This window comes from Ruditapes philippinarum, unplaced genomic scaffold (assembly GCF_026571515.1).
Source record: "Ruditapes philippinarum isolate M1 unplaced genomic scaffold, ASM2657151v2 ctg1044_1_1_1_1, whole genome shotgun sequence".
Lineage (NCBI taxonomy): Eukaryota > Metazoa > Mollusca > Bivalvia > Venerida > Veneridae > Ruditapes > Ruditapes philippinarum.
The window spans coordinates 178,037-195,279 of NW_026852831.1; the positions used below are offsets into that span (position 1 = coordinate 178,037).

At 33.0% G+C, this 17,243-nt stretch overlaps 1 protein-coding gene across 2 annotated transcripts; it reads right to left on the minus strand.

The window, feature by feature from the left end:
• Positions 1-394: 394 nt before the first annotated feature.
• On the minus strand, positions 395-14,160 carry LOC132725588 (uncharacterized). 2 transcript variants are annotated; one of them, XM_060710729.1, is made up of 5 exons: positions 14,038-14,160; positions 5,070-5,327; positions 4,264-4,300; positions 2,343-2,450; positions 395-2,162 (listed from the first exon to the last, which is right to left on the minus strand). In XM_060710729.1, the coding sequence occupies exons 1-5, from the start codon at positions 14,047-14,049 to the stop codon at positions 1,759-1,761; spliced, it is 819 nt and encodes a 272-aa protein (XP_060566712.1). In that variant the 5' UTR covers positions 14,050-14,160; the 3' UTR covers positions 395-1,758. The 2 variants fall into 2 exon arrangements, with proteins under 2 accessions (XP_060566712.1, XP_060566721.1); XM_060710738.1 differs by having other exon boundaries at positions 399-2,159.
• Between the last annotated feature and the right edge of the window lie 3,083 nt (positions 14,161-17,243).

Sequence of the window (17,243 nt, forward strand, 5' to 3'; positions counted from 1 at the left end):
AATTATTATCATATTGTCTTTGCTTTGTAATGTAACATGTTTTTATAATTGTTATTTCATACTATACTGCTTTAAATCTCAAAAATCATGATGTTACATCCAACATTTTTATATATTTTTTTTAATTTTATGAAGATGACGTGTTTTATTTCATCCATCAAACTGTCTGTTGCGTCACTATTTATTTGATTTCAATGAAAACAGTTCATTATCAATTTACATCGTTTTAAGGATATGAAATTTCTGGCCTAACGCGGCATTGTTCTGTCTGATATGGGTGGGAAACCATTTATTTATTCAAAGTTAGACACATAATATTTTGTATGAAATAATAAATCACTTGCATGATTAATTCAAAATTGTAAAATAAATTATGACTTCATATAAATGTATATATCTATCAACTTCGTTAGCCGTCCGGTTAGCACAAGAAGTAGAGCGTTGGATTGTGAATAAGGCGACCCGAATGGTCGGTTACTGTGATTCATCAACGATTATTCGCACTGTCAGTTTATACGATTTTGACTAATTGAGAGTCAACTTTATTTATAAATGATAATAAAAGTATTGAAACAAGTACAAAAGTTTTTTTTGTTTTTTTTTTAACAACAACACCAAGAGACAAACTGATACTGCCTGAAACAATTAGTAAGCATTGTGAAAAGCATTCTTATAAGATTAGTGAGATAACAAAGGGAGGAATAGCTTATTTAATTTAATTAAAGAAAACGAAACCGAAAAACAATGAAAAAACAAGACTTTTAACAACCAAAATAGTATGTCATAAAATGAATAAACTATTGCTTGATATCATAAACATTTAATAAGCTCAAAAACAATAAAGGTGAGAAGTGTTTCATAATTATCAAGATAAAATGCAAATTGAAAGACAGACGAAACGTTTATGTATTGAAATCTCTTTGAAATGAGTATTTGATCACGCGCACTAAGTACAATAACATTCTATCTACAAGTCATATGATAATTTGGTAATTTCGTGAGCATGTTTTTAAACGTAACTTTATGATTTCGTTAGCATTCATAGATATAATAAATAATCATAGTGTTTTGACCATAAGATATTGACGTTAAAACATAAAAGTGTCAGTTATGACTAGTGAGTATTACGGAATCCAACAAATATAAATATATATGCCGTCTAATAGGAACATTGTAATTGGTAAAAGGCAAAATTACTGAAATAATGTACAATATTCTAATGCAAGATACAATAACATCAGCGTTAGTTAAAAATATTTTAAAAAGACAAAAAAAGGAAAGGCGGCATTCGATGAACACCTGCAAGAAACCAAGCAAGGCACAAAACAAAACCAGGAGAGGGCACAAGAGCATGGCAATGAAATAATAAGGATGAAGGGGACGGAAACGGAGAGTTGAGGGCGGGCAAAATTTGAAACATTTGGGGACGCGGACGAACGATACACGGAAAAACAAACAAAAACATGTCATACATCTATGCTCGCCTTAGAACAATATTCAGCATAAGCTCTACTGGTGAATTTGAACCGATTTATGTTAATCCTCAATGTTATTCTAAAGATGTTCCTGTTCAACTTTTTGTTCCAATTTTAAAGATGTAGCCATGTCTCAAGACTGTTAATATTACAGACATTTGACTTGTTCTCACCTGTTTAGAATCGTATTTGTCCATGTAAATGATATCTTAATCAAACATATTCAATTTATAATCATGTTATCAGTATATAAAGATTTTTATCAATCATAAGAGCGAAATATTTATATTTCAACAATACTGAAAAAATGTCCTCCATTACCAGACACAATTTTATACGGGTGAGAGAAAGTCACGAAAATCTTATCCCTTTTCTCAAGTTTAAAAGCTGCAGCCATGTCACTTGATTGTTCACGTTGTTTGGTAGGCATATGACATTGGACGCTGATGTTTTCTAGTAACACTGATTCTTTATCAGTTTTATCTGAGATGCGGATAACCTGATGTGAAGCTAGTTCATCAGCGGCGGAAATGGTTTCGTTTTCTTTCATGATTGTCAAATGCGTAGCGACATGATAGTATCCTGACTTCTGTATAGCAATAACTCCCTCTTCCTCAAAATAGTCGAGTCCGACTCCTTGACTAATGGAAGACTTCCAAAATATCTTTGATCGATTTTCTTGTTCTGCTTTTGAACAAAAATCAACTATTTTTACATTCTATTTAAAATTCATAACACAGAATAATTTAAAAGCAACAGGAGTGAAGTGATTTAAAAACAATATAAATATGATAAACAAGATCAACAAGGAAAGGCGGCGTTCAATGAACGCAATAAAACTGAAAGAAATATAATATATAAACAAACCTGAAGATTCAATCATCTTTATGTCTTTGAGTTGCAATAAAGCAGGTAAGTCTGTTGATATGGTTTTGTTGACATGGTTGAAGATGGTTAAGTTAAACATATGATGTTCTGTAATATTGACAACAAGGAGAATGTTTTCAATTCAAAATGCATATTATTTTAATTACAATAATTTTTATTTTTATAATCTTCAGTTGTTACGTAAACGGCTTATTCAAAATCGTGTTCTTTCTACGTTTATCGAAAGACAGTATTATACTATATATATGTATCAAAATAGTTTGAAAAAAGAAACAAAAACAACAGAAAAACAGCACTAATGTTTATAGTAAGGTTTCAGAAACAAACAATCGAAGATGATATTTAAGTCATGGTGCTTTGATTTAAATATGTATCTGCACATGTATTGATTTAATCAGTTAACATTCTAAAGAAAAATGACACATATTTTTAATATTTAGAGAAAGTGTTAATAGATCAAATCTGATAATTAAAAACATTCACGCTTAACCAATTAGCACATGTACACGCCTTTTAGCGCCTTTTCACCCCTCCCCTTTTTTTGAAGCCTCAAATGGTTAAAAATGCCTTTTGAGGCTGCCAACACTTATTTTCTTTTAAGAAATGTTCTTAAAAAGTGATCACGTTCTCGACGCCATCCGTAACAAACATACATCAGGGTTGAGGTGCCAGAGGGAGGATGTGCCCCTTTCTGATTAGCGGTTTGAACACTTTTGCTCACCAAGGAAAATATAGGACCCGTGAGAGGCTATAAATGACCTCAGATCGATCATAAGGTAACGTGTAACCGTGTAACGGCGTTAAACGTTTAGATATATACAAGTAAATTTTATTTGAAGCCAATAAGATGAATAAACATATGTTTTTAGATAAAATTCTTGTTTTGGGGGACAATGTAGATGTCAGTTATGAGACATAAAAAACTGAATCCACCAACTTTTTCTCTCTGTGTGTTCCTTCATTATTTACAATATGCATTCGGGTATTCCTGTGATATAAGTGCTAATAAGATTGTCAACGACTTATTGATTGATTTGTTCAAACTTTACAACAGTAATAGAAGGAATTCCGAAGGATTTGTAGTTACATGTAGGTTGGTCTTCCTCCTTTTAATGGCCACGTCTTAACCATTGTCTTTCGAAGATTCCATATCTATAAATGCCATATCTTTGTTCAAAAATTATATGTGGGTCTAACGTTGAAACTTTTCTATAGTACTATAGTGGATGTCACGTGATCCAGATCAAAGACAAAATAAGGACACCTCTATGACAATTAAAAAAATGTCTTATTTGTAAAGGCGGCACAGGGTGTTGACATCATACATAACCGGGATGTGTATGTTGTATGTATAAGTGGCTCTCGGCCCTAACTTCATTAATGACCAGAATGCATATAAAACAGCAATAATCTTACGTAAGATTACGTCACTTATTAAATGTCTTCCTGTTATGATTCTTTTTGGTTACGGAACATCCTAGATGGACTTTATTGGAACTGACTTACTGCTATAGATCTAAATGTTTACCTTTCTTTTAGCATGGTGAGCTTGTAATGCTAAAATCGGCTAAATTAGCTTAACCACTTGTATCTTAGTTTGAGAAGTGTTATTAAGTATATAGACGTCCAATCGAAATATCATACTTATATAAGTCAATTATGCCGCAGTTTTTTTTCTAGACTCCGGAATATTGACTTTTTAAACATTCAGCAATAAGTACATGTTTTTTAGCAGAAACGTTCAATTTCTCTGCGCGGGATAAACATTCGATGAGATGTGTCATTATTTAGAATCAAACGAAAATTTGGACCACGATATCGGTCTAGAAATGAAACTTATAGTAGAAATTAATTACGAAAAAAATCAAGTGTTGAAATATAGTGTATAGAGAGGACCAACCTGGATTAATATCAGCATCATACCGGAATATCATGAGCTGTAAAAAGACAATAATATTACAATCAGTTACAATACTTATATGTATTAAGCAAAGAGGCAGATTATTTTGATTTGTTGCTTTTTCTTTCTTTTTTAAACATCCCAATGTTCTGAATGGCTATTGTACATGCAGCATGTTGATTAACCAAGAGGAGGAATTTTTCTACAAAATTTACCTTATTCCAGAACGCGTGTTAAAGAAGTGAATGTACGATCACTGTTCTAACGGACTTGACTGGGAGAAGAACATTTTGTATGATTGTGATTGTATTTCTGTTACTGCTAACTACATGTTTCCCTTTATTGTTGACATGTTAATAAAAGTATCAAAATATTTGATACTGACTTTTATGAATTGCATAATATTTATTCTTTGAAACATAAAGCGTAGGGAAAGTAGTTTTGGCACATTTCCGTTCCATGACTTTAAAATAGAGATAAAATCCCCTGCATGCGTGTGATGGGGTTGTTTTTATTGTTTTACTTTTTAAGTTCTATATTAATAACCTTCTTGATCCGTCATGAACACGCTTTGATTTTTGTAAGTTCAATATGATAATAGTAACAATTTATTTTGTTCAGTCTACGAAAACGCCAATTTAAATCATAAACGTATAGCAGTTATAATAAATTGCTAATAGACATCAAACTAAATTAGAAAAAAAGTAATAATTCTATATTCGTTAACCTGTAGCAAAGACGTTGTATCTTAAATATAAAATAAAATAAATACTGAAAATCTAACACGATAGCATATATTCACCTACCTGGCGAACAAAAGGGTTTAACACCGCAACTGTTTCAAAGCAAGTTTCATTCTGTGTCGTATCTTTGCCATATCCCAATGTCAGATTTTGAAGGATTTCAGATTTCCACCCAGCTGATTTAAGACTCTCATCACTAAAGCATAGCATAGATTCCATTGGTCGTTGTCTACGAGCAAACCATGTTATGATAAGAGCCACAAGTATAATTTCGAGCACAATTGCAGATGTTACCAAGCACTTAAATATCCTTTTTGCGATCTAAAATCAGAAGGAAGTTACATTTTGCAAATGTATTTATTAAGTCATTTTTTAAAGGTTGCAAACTTTATTATTGTTTGAAAAGTCACACAGCGAACTAATATTTTCAAAATCGTGTTGAACAGACTATCAATTCGTTTTTAAAAACAATTTAATTCAATGGAACTAATGTAATTATGGGGGAATTATCTTGATAGCTCGATGGTTAAATGTTCGTTATGTTTAAGAAATAGACTGAATAAATGGTCTGGAAATGAAAATGTTTTATATGATATCCATTTGGTTTTAGAGATAAACTTGGTTCTGCAGATTGTGTTTGTATTCCCCATAGTATTATTCAAAAGTTGTTTTGTTACAGAAATAGACTTTACTCTGCTTTTTAGCTCACCTGAGCTTGCTCAGGGTGAGCTATTAGGATCGGTGAATGTCCGTCGTCCGTCGTACGTCCACAATTGTTTGTGAACACACTAGTGGTCACACTTATGACTCAATCATTATCAAACTTTGTCCGGATGCTTGTTTAGTCAATTGCTCGGATGAGTTCGAAACTGGGTCATTTCGGATGGAAAACTAGGTCAAAGGAGCTAAAAATAGAAAAAACCTTGTGAACACTCTAGTGGTCATATTTTTGACCCAATCATCATCAACCTTTGTCAGAATGCTTGTTTAGATTATTGCTTGGATGAGTTCGAACATGGGTCATCTCCGATGAAAATCTAGGTCACAGGAGCTATAAATAGAAAAACCTTGTGAACACTCTAGTGGTCACATTTTTGAACCAATCATCATCAAACTTTGTCAGAATGCTTGTCTAGTCAATTGCTTGGATGAGTTCGAACATGGGTCATCTCTGATGAAAAACTAGGTCACAGGAGCTAAAAATAGAAAAACCTTGTGAACACTCTAGTGGTCACATTTTTTACACAATCATCATCAAACTTTGTCAGGATGCTTGTTTAGATAATTGCGCAGATGAGTTCGAATACGGGTCATCTCTGATGAAAAACTAGGTCACAGGAGCTAAAAATAGAAAAACCTTGTGAACACTCTAGTGGTCACATTTTTGACCCAATCATCATCAAACTTTGTCAGGATGCTTGTTTAGATAATTGCGCAGATGAGTTCGAATATGGGTCATCTCTGATGAAAAACTAGGTCACAGGAGCTATAAATAGAAAAACCTTGTGAACACTCTAGTGGTCACATTTTTGACCCAATCATCATCAAACTTTGTCAGGATGCTTGTTTAGATAATTGCGCAGATGAGTTCGAATATGGGTCATCTCTGATGAAAAACTAGGTCACAGGAGCTATAAATAGAAAAACCTTGTGAACACTCTAGTGGTCACATTTTTTACCCAATCATCATCAAACGTAGTGTGGATGCTTGTCTAGTCAATTGCTCAGATGAGTTTGAATATGGGTCATCTCTGATGAAAAACTAGGTCACAGGTGCTAAAAATAGAAAAACCTTTTGAACACTCTAGTGGTCACATTTTTTACATAATCATGATCAAACTTTGTCAGGATGCTTGTTTAGATAATTGCTTTGGTGAGTTTGCACATGGTTTATCTTCGATGAAAAACTAGGTCACAGGAGCTATAAATAGATAAACCTTGTGAACACTCTAGTGGTCAAATTTTTGACCCAATTATTAAGAAACCTTGTCAGGATGCTTGTTTAGTCAATTGTTTGGATGAGTTCGAACATGGGTCATCTCGGGTGGAAAACTAGGTCACAGGAGCTAAAAATAGAAAAACCTTGTGAACATTCTAGTGGTCACATTTTTGACCCAATCATCATCAAACTTTGCCAGAATGCTTGTCTAGTCGATGCTTGGATAAGTTTGAACATGATTTATCTCGGATGGAAAACTAGGTCACAGGAGCTAAAAATAGAAAAACCTTGTGAACACTCTAGTGTCACATTTTTGATTCAATTATCATCAAACTTGGTCAGGATGCTTGTCTAGGTAATTGCTCGAATGTCAAGCTCAAAATTGGTCACCTGGGGTCAAAAACTAGGTCACACTGCTCAAATATGGATAATCCTTGTTAACACTAGTGGTCATATTTTTGACACACCTGTCATGAAACTTGGTCAGAACGCTTGTCAAGGTAATTGTTCGGATGAGTTTGACGGGTCAGGTGAGCGATCTAGGGCCATCTTGGCCCTCTTGTTATGTGTATAGCAAAAAACTTACACAATCTTATTTGAAAAAACCCAAATAGCTAGAGTTTAGATATTAAGCATGAAACATCTTCCAGTTAGTGTCTACAAAGTTTGTTCAAATAAAAGCCCTAGGGTCAAAATTGGCCCTGCCCCGGGGGACATTGATTTTCCTTGTATTTGTTTAGCAAAAACTTAAAAATCTTCTTTGAAAAAACCCAAATAGCTAGAGTTTAGACTTTATTAAGCATGAAACATCTTCTAGTGAGTGTCTACAAAGTTTGTTCAAATAAAAGCCCTGGGGTCAAAACAGGCCCCGTCCTAGGGGTGTCATTGCTTTTAACTATATGTGTATAGTTAAAACTTAAAAAATCTTTTTTTATATACTCAACAAGGTAGACGTTACATGTTTAGCATGAAACATCTTCTAATGGGTGTTTACCAAGTTTGTTCAAATAAAAGCCCTGGGGGCCTATATACAGGTGAGCGACTTCAGGGCCATCATGGCCCTCTTGTTTTAATTACGAGTGATTTTTTGCCACTGTCGCAGGTTCATATTGATGTGTTAATTGTCAATGTATGTCCCGTATTAAACACATGTCCATGTCATGTCTGTTGTATTTGTTACTGTATATATCTTGTGAAGTCCTATATTTGTGTCCCTTTTTCTATATTTCATCCATTCATCATTTATTCAATTACTCATTTATTCATTTCTTCATTCATTTATTAACAAGTATGTACTAACTACTTGTACAAGCCTCAATCCTAAATATTATATTTCCGCACTAAGTACCTTCACGCATGAGCACTGAAGGTTTTCATGGCGCGAGCCAGACTTCATATTGTTTGAAAATAAATATTTTCTGAGAGCTCTTCTCTGTATTTTTGCAGATACGATTGTCTATATTGATTCCATGCTTGTCATTCTACATTTTGCAATTCACGATTTTGTGTCATTTGTCATTATTTTGTATTTGCACTCGTACTGAAGGTTTCATGGCGCGAGCCAGACTTCATATTGTTTGATAATAAATATTTTCTGAGAGCTCTACTCTGTATTTTTGCAGATACGATTGTCTATATTGATCCCATGCTTGTTATTCTACATTTTGCAATTCACGATTTTGTGTCATTTGTCATTATTTTGTATTTGCACTCGTACTGAAGGTTTCATGGCGCGAGTCAGACTTCATATTGTTTGATAATTTTTGCAGCAACCCTCAAGCCAATACCCTTTAGCAGCACCCGTCCCTTATAGCTAGAGTGGACTGAGACACCACTATTGCCCGTGGTTCACTGTGGACAATTGACAGTTTGCCAATGTCGTCACAGGTGATGAAACATGGGTCCATTATTTTTAGCCCGTCAAAAAAGTAAGCAACAAAATCTGGGCCACTAAACACAACAAACGCCCAATAATTGCCAAACGGTCTTTGAGTGCAAAGAAGGTTTTGTATGCAATTTTCTTCTCTCGTGAAGGAGTCGCAATACAAGTGCCAGTGAAAAAGGGCAAAAGTATCACTGAGAAGTACTACCAGGACGTAGTTCTTAAGAAACTAAAAAGTATGATAAGAAGAGACACTGTAGCTTGTTTTTAAGAATATCCGTCTTGTACATGACAATACCGCCGCTCATACCTCCGCAATAGTTTCGGCGTTTTTGAAAAAAGAATAAGTAACTGTTTTGCACTTGGATCTGCCATTCATATGTACCTTATTACTGTGCCCAAATCAGCGTACCGTGACGCCTTCAAGAAGTTAATACATCGGCTGAAACTTTGCATTTCTAGCCTTGGGAGTACTTCGAGGGCATGAAATTTACACTTTTGAGCTAACTTGATATTTGAAGTCTCCAGATAGAAATAAGCAATACATTTCGAACATCCCTCGCATTTCTAGAATGCAGTAAACTAGATTCCGTTTAGCCTCGCTATAAGTAGATGCACATAAAATATTTATTTACATTTGCATTGTGGAATGCATTCAATCTGTGCAGTGTCCCTCTCAATATTTACTGTTAGAAAACAAAAGATCCTTGAACTACAATCGAGTGAACTATGAACAGAAATCAAACTTGTTATGCCTGTTGGCAGACAATGATTTTAGCTTTTACTGAAAACCGTTTTATGCTATTCATAAACTGATTGTCATCCTATCATTTGTAGGTAAATGTTCAAATGCAAATATTTTAGTTTATAAGTCAAATTGTGGGAAACAGACTTGGAACATACATAAAGTTGTTTTCTTAAGAACATGGGGCTCAACTAGGTTTCTCCCGGCGCGTGATAGACCAAATTGTGTATTTCATATCGCAGATCACTAATCACTTCTTTTTGAGAGCAGATTGCATCGTGATTTATTATCACATGACATTTCTTTTTTCTGGTGGTAACTGTTTAAAGCTTTGAAAGCATGTATTAAGTTTTTAATTTGAATTTGAATATGTTTCCGACATTAAGAGATGGTTAATTTTCAATTTATACGTCGGTGTGGTAGCAAAGTCGATACAGTTTAGTTTATTTTATTTTGTGTTATTTGAAAGGAACTCTAAGACTTTGGAATGATTATTAAGTCGTGCGAATGGGTTATTCAGTCATGGTCGTAAGTCTTCAGTTATTTTGCCCAAAATACTGAACAATGCGCACGAGTTGACTCCTTTTGGAAATATGCTAGTTATGTCTTGTGTCTATATATCCAGTTAAAATGAAGTTCTTGTGGAAAAAAAGAAGGTCCCTCGTAACAAGTTTTGGACCATTTACCTATCGTTAATTGCTATCGAATGCAATTTAAAAAAAGTTATAACAATGATTGTTTTATTAAAAGACAAGAATAAAGATCAAGAAGGCAAAGGTCACGTTCACAGGACGCAGCCCCCGACACTCCAAAGTAGGGCACCCAGAAGGCACCAAACCTTATATACCAAGACAAAATGTGAAGGAACTGACAATTCATTATCATTATTATAGTGAAGAAATCTTAATATGTACTATGATCTTTATATATACTTTTTTCTTTGTCTAAGAATGTATTCATAATTAACTAAAGATAAATTTGTCTAGAGTCCTAAGATGATAGCTAAAGCGTTTTTGTTAGCATTACAAAAAATAATTACGACGGTCGATAGGCCCGGGTAATTAATAACAAAGCATTTGGACGATAAACCGTGCATAATTATACTATATCTGACGTCAGATGACGTGTTTGCATTCTTTTCTATTCTGCGTACGTATCGTGTTATAATGCGCTTGACTGCTATGTCTGTTTGATAGGGTAATAGAATGAAGCATATAAGAATTTTAAATTCTACTCTGTTTAAAATGAAAATAAAATGATAGTAAAATATGATGGATTTGTTAGAAGGACATATCTTATAAACACTTATTTCTTGTATAACTTACTAATCAAGTATTTTTCTTTCCATCATTTAAGTCCTACAGTCTTACAGCCAAGTGGCGACTAAGCCAGCCGAGTGGTTAACGCTTCGAACTAGTAATCTTATGATTGCTAGCCGCATAGGTCTAAACCCTGACAAGGGCAAGTCGTTGTTTCCTTGAGCAAGAAACTGTACACTCATTGCTAAGTACCGGTTGTTTCTAGAAACGGATTCAAAAGTGTGTTTATAAGCTCATAGCTTGCTACACAATCCATCTAAAATAAATTCTGTATAAACCAAGTATTTTTTCTCCACCTGAGGCACATTGCTCCAAATCTTATGTAACGGCATCAAACTGTTCATTATTAACACTGGGTTATGGTTATTTATGTTAACAACGCTTTTTACTTGGCCATAAAACTATGTACATGAATTGTTATAACTGGCAATATTAAACATATTGCTGTAGTAATGTCTGAACATCAGTTATGTTTAATCTGACACATCATGACAAGTAAATATTTTGTCATGTTAGATCTTTTCAATTTATTCAATATAATGAACCGCATTATATTCAATATGATTCCTTCGCTATTGAAAACAAATAAAGAGAGATTTATTACATTTGAATAATCGTATTGACATATTTTTAACCGGTAATCATAAATTCTAAAATAGACTGTAAATTAATGTTTGCAAATACAAAATTGCACGTAAACCTCTTTTGTGCTACAGATTTAAAGAAGATTTCATTTATCAAAATGTTTACATTAGAATATAAGGTATGCGCATGAGAAAAAAGGTGAAATCAATGTAAGCTTAGGTAAAGTCTTTATCCACGCGGGTATTTTACTTTCTCAAAAGAGAATAGAATAAAAAGTAATATTCGTTATTTTTGTATTAGAAGTTATGTGTTTGTTTTTTATCCATATATCAACTTACTAATAAATATTAGCAATAAAACGTTTGTAAATTCAAAACAGATAATATACTTAAACAAACTAAATTATATTATGTTCAGTAAAATATGAGAGTCGTTATTTACAAAAAATGACTCAAATTGTTCTTAAAATTAGTAACAGTGTACGAGTTGTATTAAACCGATGAATTATTTTCATAATCCTCGTCGAAACCAGTATTCTTATGTCTTATGTTGTTTCATACTGTTTTGGTGACACTTTTGCTTGTGTCCCTTGTTGTTTTCTCGTCTACGGTAAGTATCTTCCTCATTGCCTCTAGTTTTATTTCTTTGATTACTCCCACCCCCTCCCCCCGGTCTCCTGTCCCCTTCCCCTTTGTGGGCCTATTTTTATTTTCTTTGAATTCCTAATCAGTTACAAATTAATTATCATTTAATGATTAACCTGTCCGTGCTCTGTCTTTGCCCTGTCCTGTTTTTGTTTGGGGTCCCCCTGGGCTCCTTGCCATTGGTTCTTGTTGCTGGGTCATGTGGGGGTTGCGTTCATTGAACGCCGCCTTTCCTTGTTGATCTTGTTTATCATATTTTGCCTTAAATAAACTATGAACTGTGACTGAATGGTGCTTTAATGCATTGAGTTATGGGATAAGCAAATTAATACTAGTTCAACATGGCTAATGACAAACGTTTATCATTGCGTTATATACGTTTAAAAAACTGGAATATCAAATCGTTTTAATAGTTGGCATATTACATATTTGAAACGATGGCCTATAAGGCCATTTCATTTTGTTCTTTGTCTGTGCAATATGTCAATGTAAAACGCTCGATAAGTTCATGGCGCAAACACTTATCAGTTAAACATAATTTTATTTCAATTAGTATACCCGTTGTCTTCGAATGTACCATATGGCGATACGACACATGCGTATTACTTCAATGACCATTGCGAGGTATACTGATCCTGTGAACAAAGTTTTTGCATTCCGAAAAACATGTAACATAATAATTTTGCTCTTTCAAAATTACATTTCACTGCGTTATGTATATATTTCAAAATAAGACATTTTTGTCTACAGTCTATAATAATTATTTTAATAGTATTTCAATTTTTTTTCTGATTACATGTTCTTGCATCAAGAATAAATTATCATGCCAAAAGGTAGTTCTTTACCTCTTCTACGAACGACATAATTCAGATATTGTGTGAAAATCTATATAACTTGAAAATCTTAAGCATAGTTAAACGACTGTGTTCTGATCATGCACTTTTTTATAATTATAAATTATTAAGCAAACCATAATCGTGGTTGAAATGTAGGAACTGATTTCTTTATCAGTTAGATATGGAAATGTAACTTTAACTGATGTCATAATTATAACAAAATGAAATCGTGACTTCAGTTAATTTGAAACAAAAATACGTTTAAACAGGGATTTTAACTGTTAAAGTATTAATTATCATCTAATAAGCAAAAGCACGTTTATCATGATGACACAAACTTCTAATGCTGCTAATTTCGTTAATTGTTTGACAAAATGTTCCGGGCAGAATTCAATCTGTAACTTTAGGACAGGAACTTATGACAACACAGTAAAAATTAAGCTCCTGTCTTAGGTAAGTTTTTATCAAGATATGCAACATACATTAAATATGAAGATGATATGCAGGAAACTGCGTACATGTATCACAGCTATATATATTTTCTTCAGAAATAATATAAAAAATGTAACCGTGTCCTTTTTTGAGCAGATTATTAAATCACAAGATAAATTACTTAGTTGGCGAAATATTTTTTACACAACTCTTACATGTCTTAACGACAATGTGACTTTACTTAATTTGAAATTGAAATACGTTTAAACAGGAATTTTAACTGCCATCATGTAATAAGCAAAACACGTTTAGTATGATGACAGAAACTACAAATGCCGCTAATTTCGTTAATTTCTTGAATGTCAACCCTTTAAAGCAAATTAAAAAAAAAAATAAGTAAGAAGCCTAAATAACTTCAATGTTACACTGAACATAAAATATAATATTGTTAGTAATATAAATAAGAGGAGAAGAAGAACATGGCTTTATAAAGCTATAGAAATGCATACATAACACGAGATGCAGTGAAGAATGCAACCGAGTATGGAACGTTTTAGTGTACTTAGTGAACATAATAAATATTGTATGTTATAAAACATTGTAATTAAGTAACATAGAGTTATTCATTTAAGGAAAAAAAATAACCTACCCTTAATGTCATGTTAAAGATCCAAAACAGGAAGTAAATACATGTGAATTTTATGTGAAATGGTTATATTTACTAGTTTGTCAATATTATTTATACACTGTGCAAATAATTTTACCTTTTAAATATCACTGATATAATTTCCCCTTATGCAATTCTTACATAACATAAGATAAGATAAGTAAATTTTATTATATTGACATTGTGTTATGTACATACATACAAATGTCATTTTACGATACATTTTTAGTTTTACAACACACTGCCACGTTGGGCCTACAAGTCACTTAATTATTTAATCATTTTCAAAAATATACAATTTATAACATAATTTAGATATTAACTAATTATATACATGCACGAACAAATAGTGATTAAAATGTTCTTGGACATAATAACATCTGCATTATAAGAGAAATAGGAAGTATACAAGTTTACTTTTTTCCAATTACTTTCGGTATCAAATCACATACGTATATGATACATATACAGTTGTCATTCATGTACATATCATTAGAGCAAATACATTTACAACATTTTTTTAAATTAATTTCTCTACAGAGACATCCTTCTTCTGTTCATAGCTTCAACTAAAAATTTAGCAACATGCACATAATGATAATTAACAGCATATACTAACTTATTCACTTCAGACATATGTTCAAAATCAGGATTTCTATCTTTACATTTTGATAAAAGGTTCTCTCGTAAGTCATTATATTAAATGCAGTTTAAAAGAAAATGAGTCTCATCTTCTACAACATTAACTGGACAAAAGTGTCAAAATTTTTCGTTTACATTTAAACCGACATATCTTCCCGTTTATATCTTTAATGGAAGAATACCACATCTGAATTGGGCTAAATGAGACCGTTCAATCTTAGTTAATGACGAAAGCAAATACTTTTCAGTATTATAATGTTGTTTAAATTCAATATATATTCTAAGTTTGGCAACAATTCTAACATTATTACACCAATCCATTTTATATTTAACAAACAATGCATCTTCAACATCTTTTAGGTTTACAGGTAACTGGTTTTCATAGTAATGTGACATTTGAATTTGTTGCAATATAGTTTTTACATCATAGCACCATGTTTTTTCCGAAACAATTGTAGTCATAGGAGAACATTTTTTTTTTTGAAGCCTATCGTCCGGCATATTTACAAGTCGATTCCAAAATCGTAAAATGTTAACCCAACGTCTATGTTGAGTGGAAATCCAACCCATGTCACCATTTATTGCTAATAATGGTGCAAATTTATGCACACCCATAAAATATCTTATTGCTCTGTTTTGCGTCATATCGGTTTTGTTATAATATTTAAAACCCCATATTGAGGAACAGTAATCTGTTACAGGAACACCACATGAATAGTACATTTTAGTAAATGTTTTAAAGCCAACATCTTTATAATTATGTACTTTAGAAATAATTGCACCAAGTGCTCGGCCACCAGATTTAGACAACAATTCGGCAGTTTGAGTAAAATCTAAGTGCTCATGTAAATTAACACCCAAATATTTATACATATCCGTAAACAATACAAAACAATCGCCTATTCTAAATTGAAAATTACTTCTAATTTAACCCTTATTTCTGAAATGCACAACCTTTGACTTTTCATTATTTACGCCAGACAGAGTCGGGAACCAGTCAGTTAACATACCGTTTAACTTGACACAAGACGATGTATCCGTCAAAATAGCCTTAATCGAGTTATAAAATTTTCCATTTATACTATTAGACAAAAGTTTATACAAAAGAACATCCCTATTGACAAAGTCAAATGCCTTTTTTATATCAATAAAAGTTCCAAATGTATCAAGAGTTACTTAAAAGTCTATTTCTAATAATAGTACATGAGGTATAAACATGGTCCTCACACGACCGTTTTGAACGAAATCCGTTCTGCTCATCAACAAGTAACTCTTGATCTTCTAAATGTTTCTTTAGTCTATTATTTAACACAGCTGAATATAATTTGCTAACCACCGAGAGTAAACTTATTCCTCTGTAATTCAAGGGTATACGTTTATCTTTAGTAATATCTTTTGGTATACGGGCAATCATTGCTTTTCGCCATATACTTGGTATAAAACCCGTATCAAAACACAAGCAAAAAAGTGAATAGAGTACATCTATTATGATTGGAAATTTTAACGCTTCGCATGGAATTTTATCAAATCCCGTGCTTTTACAATTTTTGGCGGCTTTTACAACAATTTCAATTTCGTAACGATTCAATGGCAAATTAAGAGCAGGATTTTCTTCGAATAAGGGGTCGAGCATCTGATTTTCCATAAAACGTTTTTCTCTGAGAATTTCCTCATAAAACTGGTTATCAAAATGATCACAATTTTCATTTACATTATATAGATCTTTAAAATCCCCAGACCATTTTTTAAACACAAATTCACTATCGTGAATGATATCTCCGTTATCATCATACACTTAAAGAGGTGTCGAAGGTTTCCGTTTCGGACCAAGATTTTTAATATGATCCCAGAATGCTCTAGGGTCATTTGTGCAAGTACTCTCAATGTCGATCGAAATATTTCGCTTGTAGGCTCGTTCAGCGCGTCGTAACTGTTTATCGAACAGACGTCTTGTCTCGGTGAATTCACTTTGGAATCGTAGTCGCGTGCGTCGATCACCATGGAAACGCATGAAATTCCGCTCTGAGATGCATACGGCCTGCCACAGTTGCTCAATATCGTCGTCCCAGTAAGCCTCAAACGATTTGTAGCGTTTACGGGTTTTCTTCGAACAGTCAAATGACGGTATATGTTCATTCATTTCTTTTATTAAAGTATTACAAAATTGATCATAAATCAAATCAATATTGTGTTGATTTTCCCTACATAATTCAATATTACGTATCAAATTGCGAAATGCTGTTTTGGCCAAATTTGAAGACAAAAGTCATCTGGAATTCGTTTTAACTTGTATATCCGTGTATTAAATGTTGGTCGTGACTGCTGATTCACGGGATTGTTAGTCTCGTTATAGCGGTACTATAATTATATGTAAATCGTAAAATGTAGTGATCCGGTAATTTACTACGCTCTCCGATTAGACTCTTAAGATTGTGCTTATCAAGAATCGATGCAGGGGAAATAACTTCAAAATTATCACAAGCATTAAAGCAGTCATGTGGGACACAAACGTAGTCAACAACAGATTTTCCGCGAACTGAACCTGA

Coding starts and splice junctions, on each gene's coding strand:
- LOC132725588 (XM_060710729.1), bottom strand. Junction 2,451..4,263: donor TGATGCTGATATTAATCCAG/GTTGGTCCTCTC, acceptor TCAATATTACAG/AACATCATATGTTTAACTTA. Junction 2,163..2,342: donor AAAGATGATTGAATCTTCAG/GTTTGTTTATAT, acceptor TTTGTTCAAAAG/CAGAACAAGAAAATCGATCA.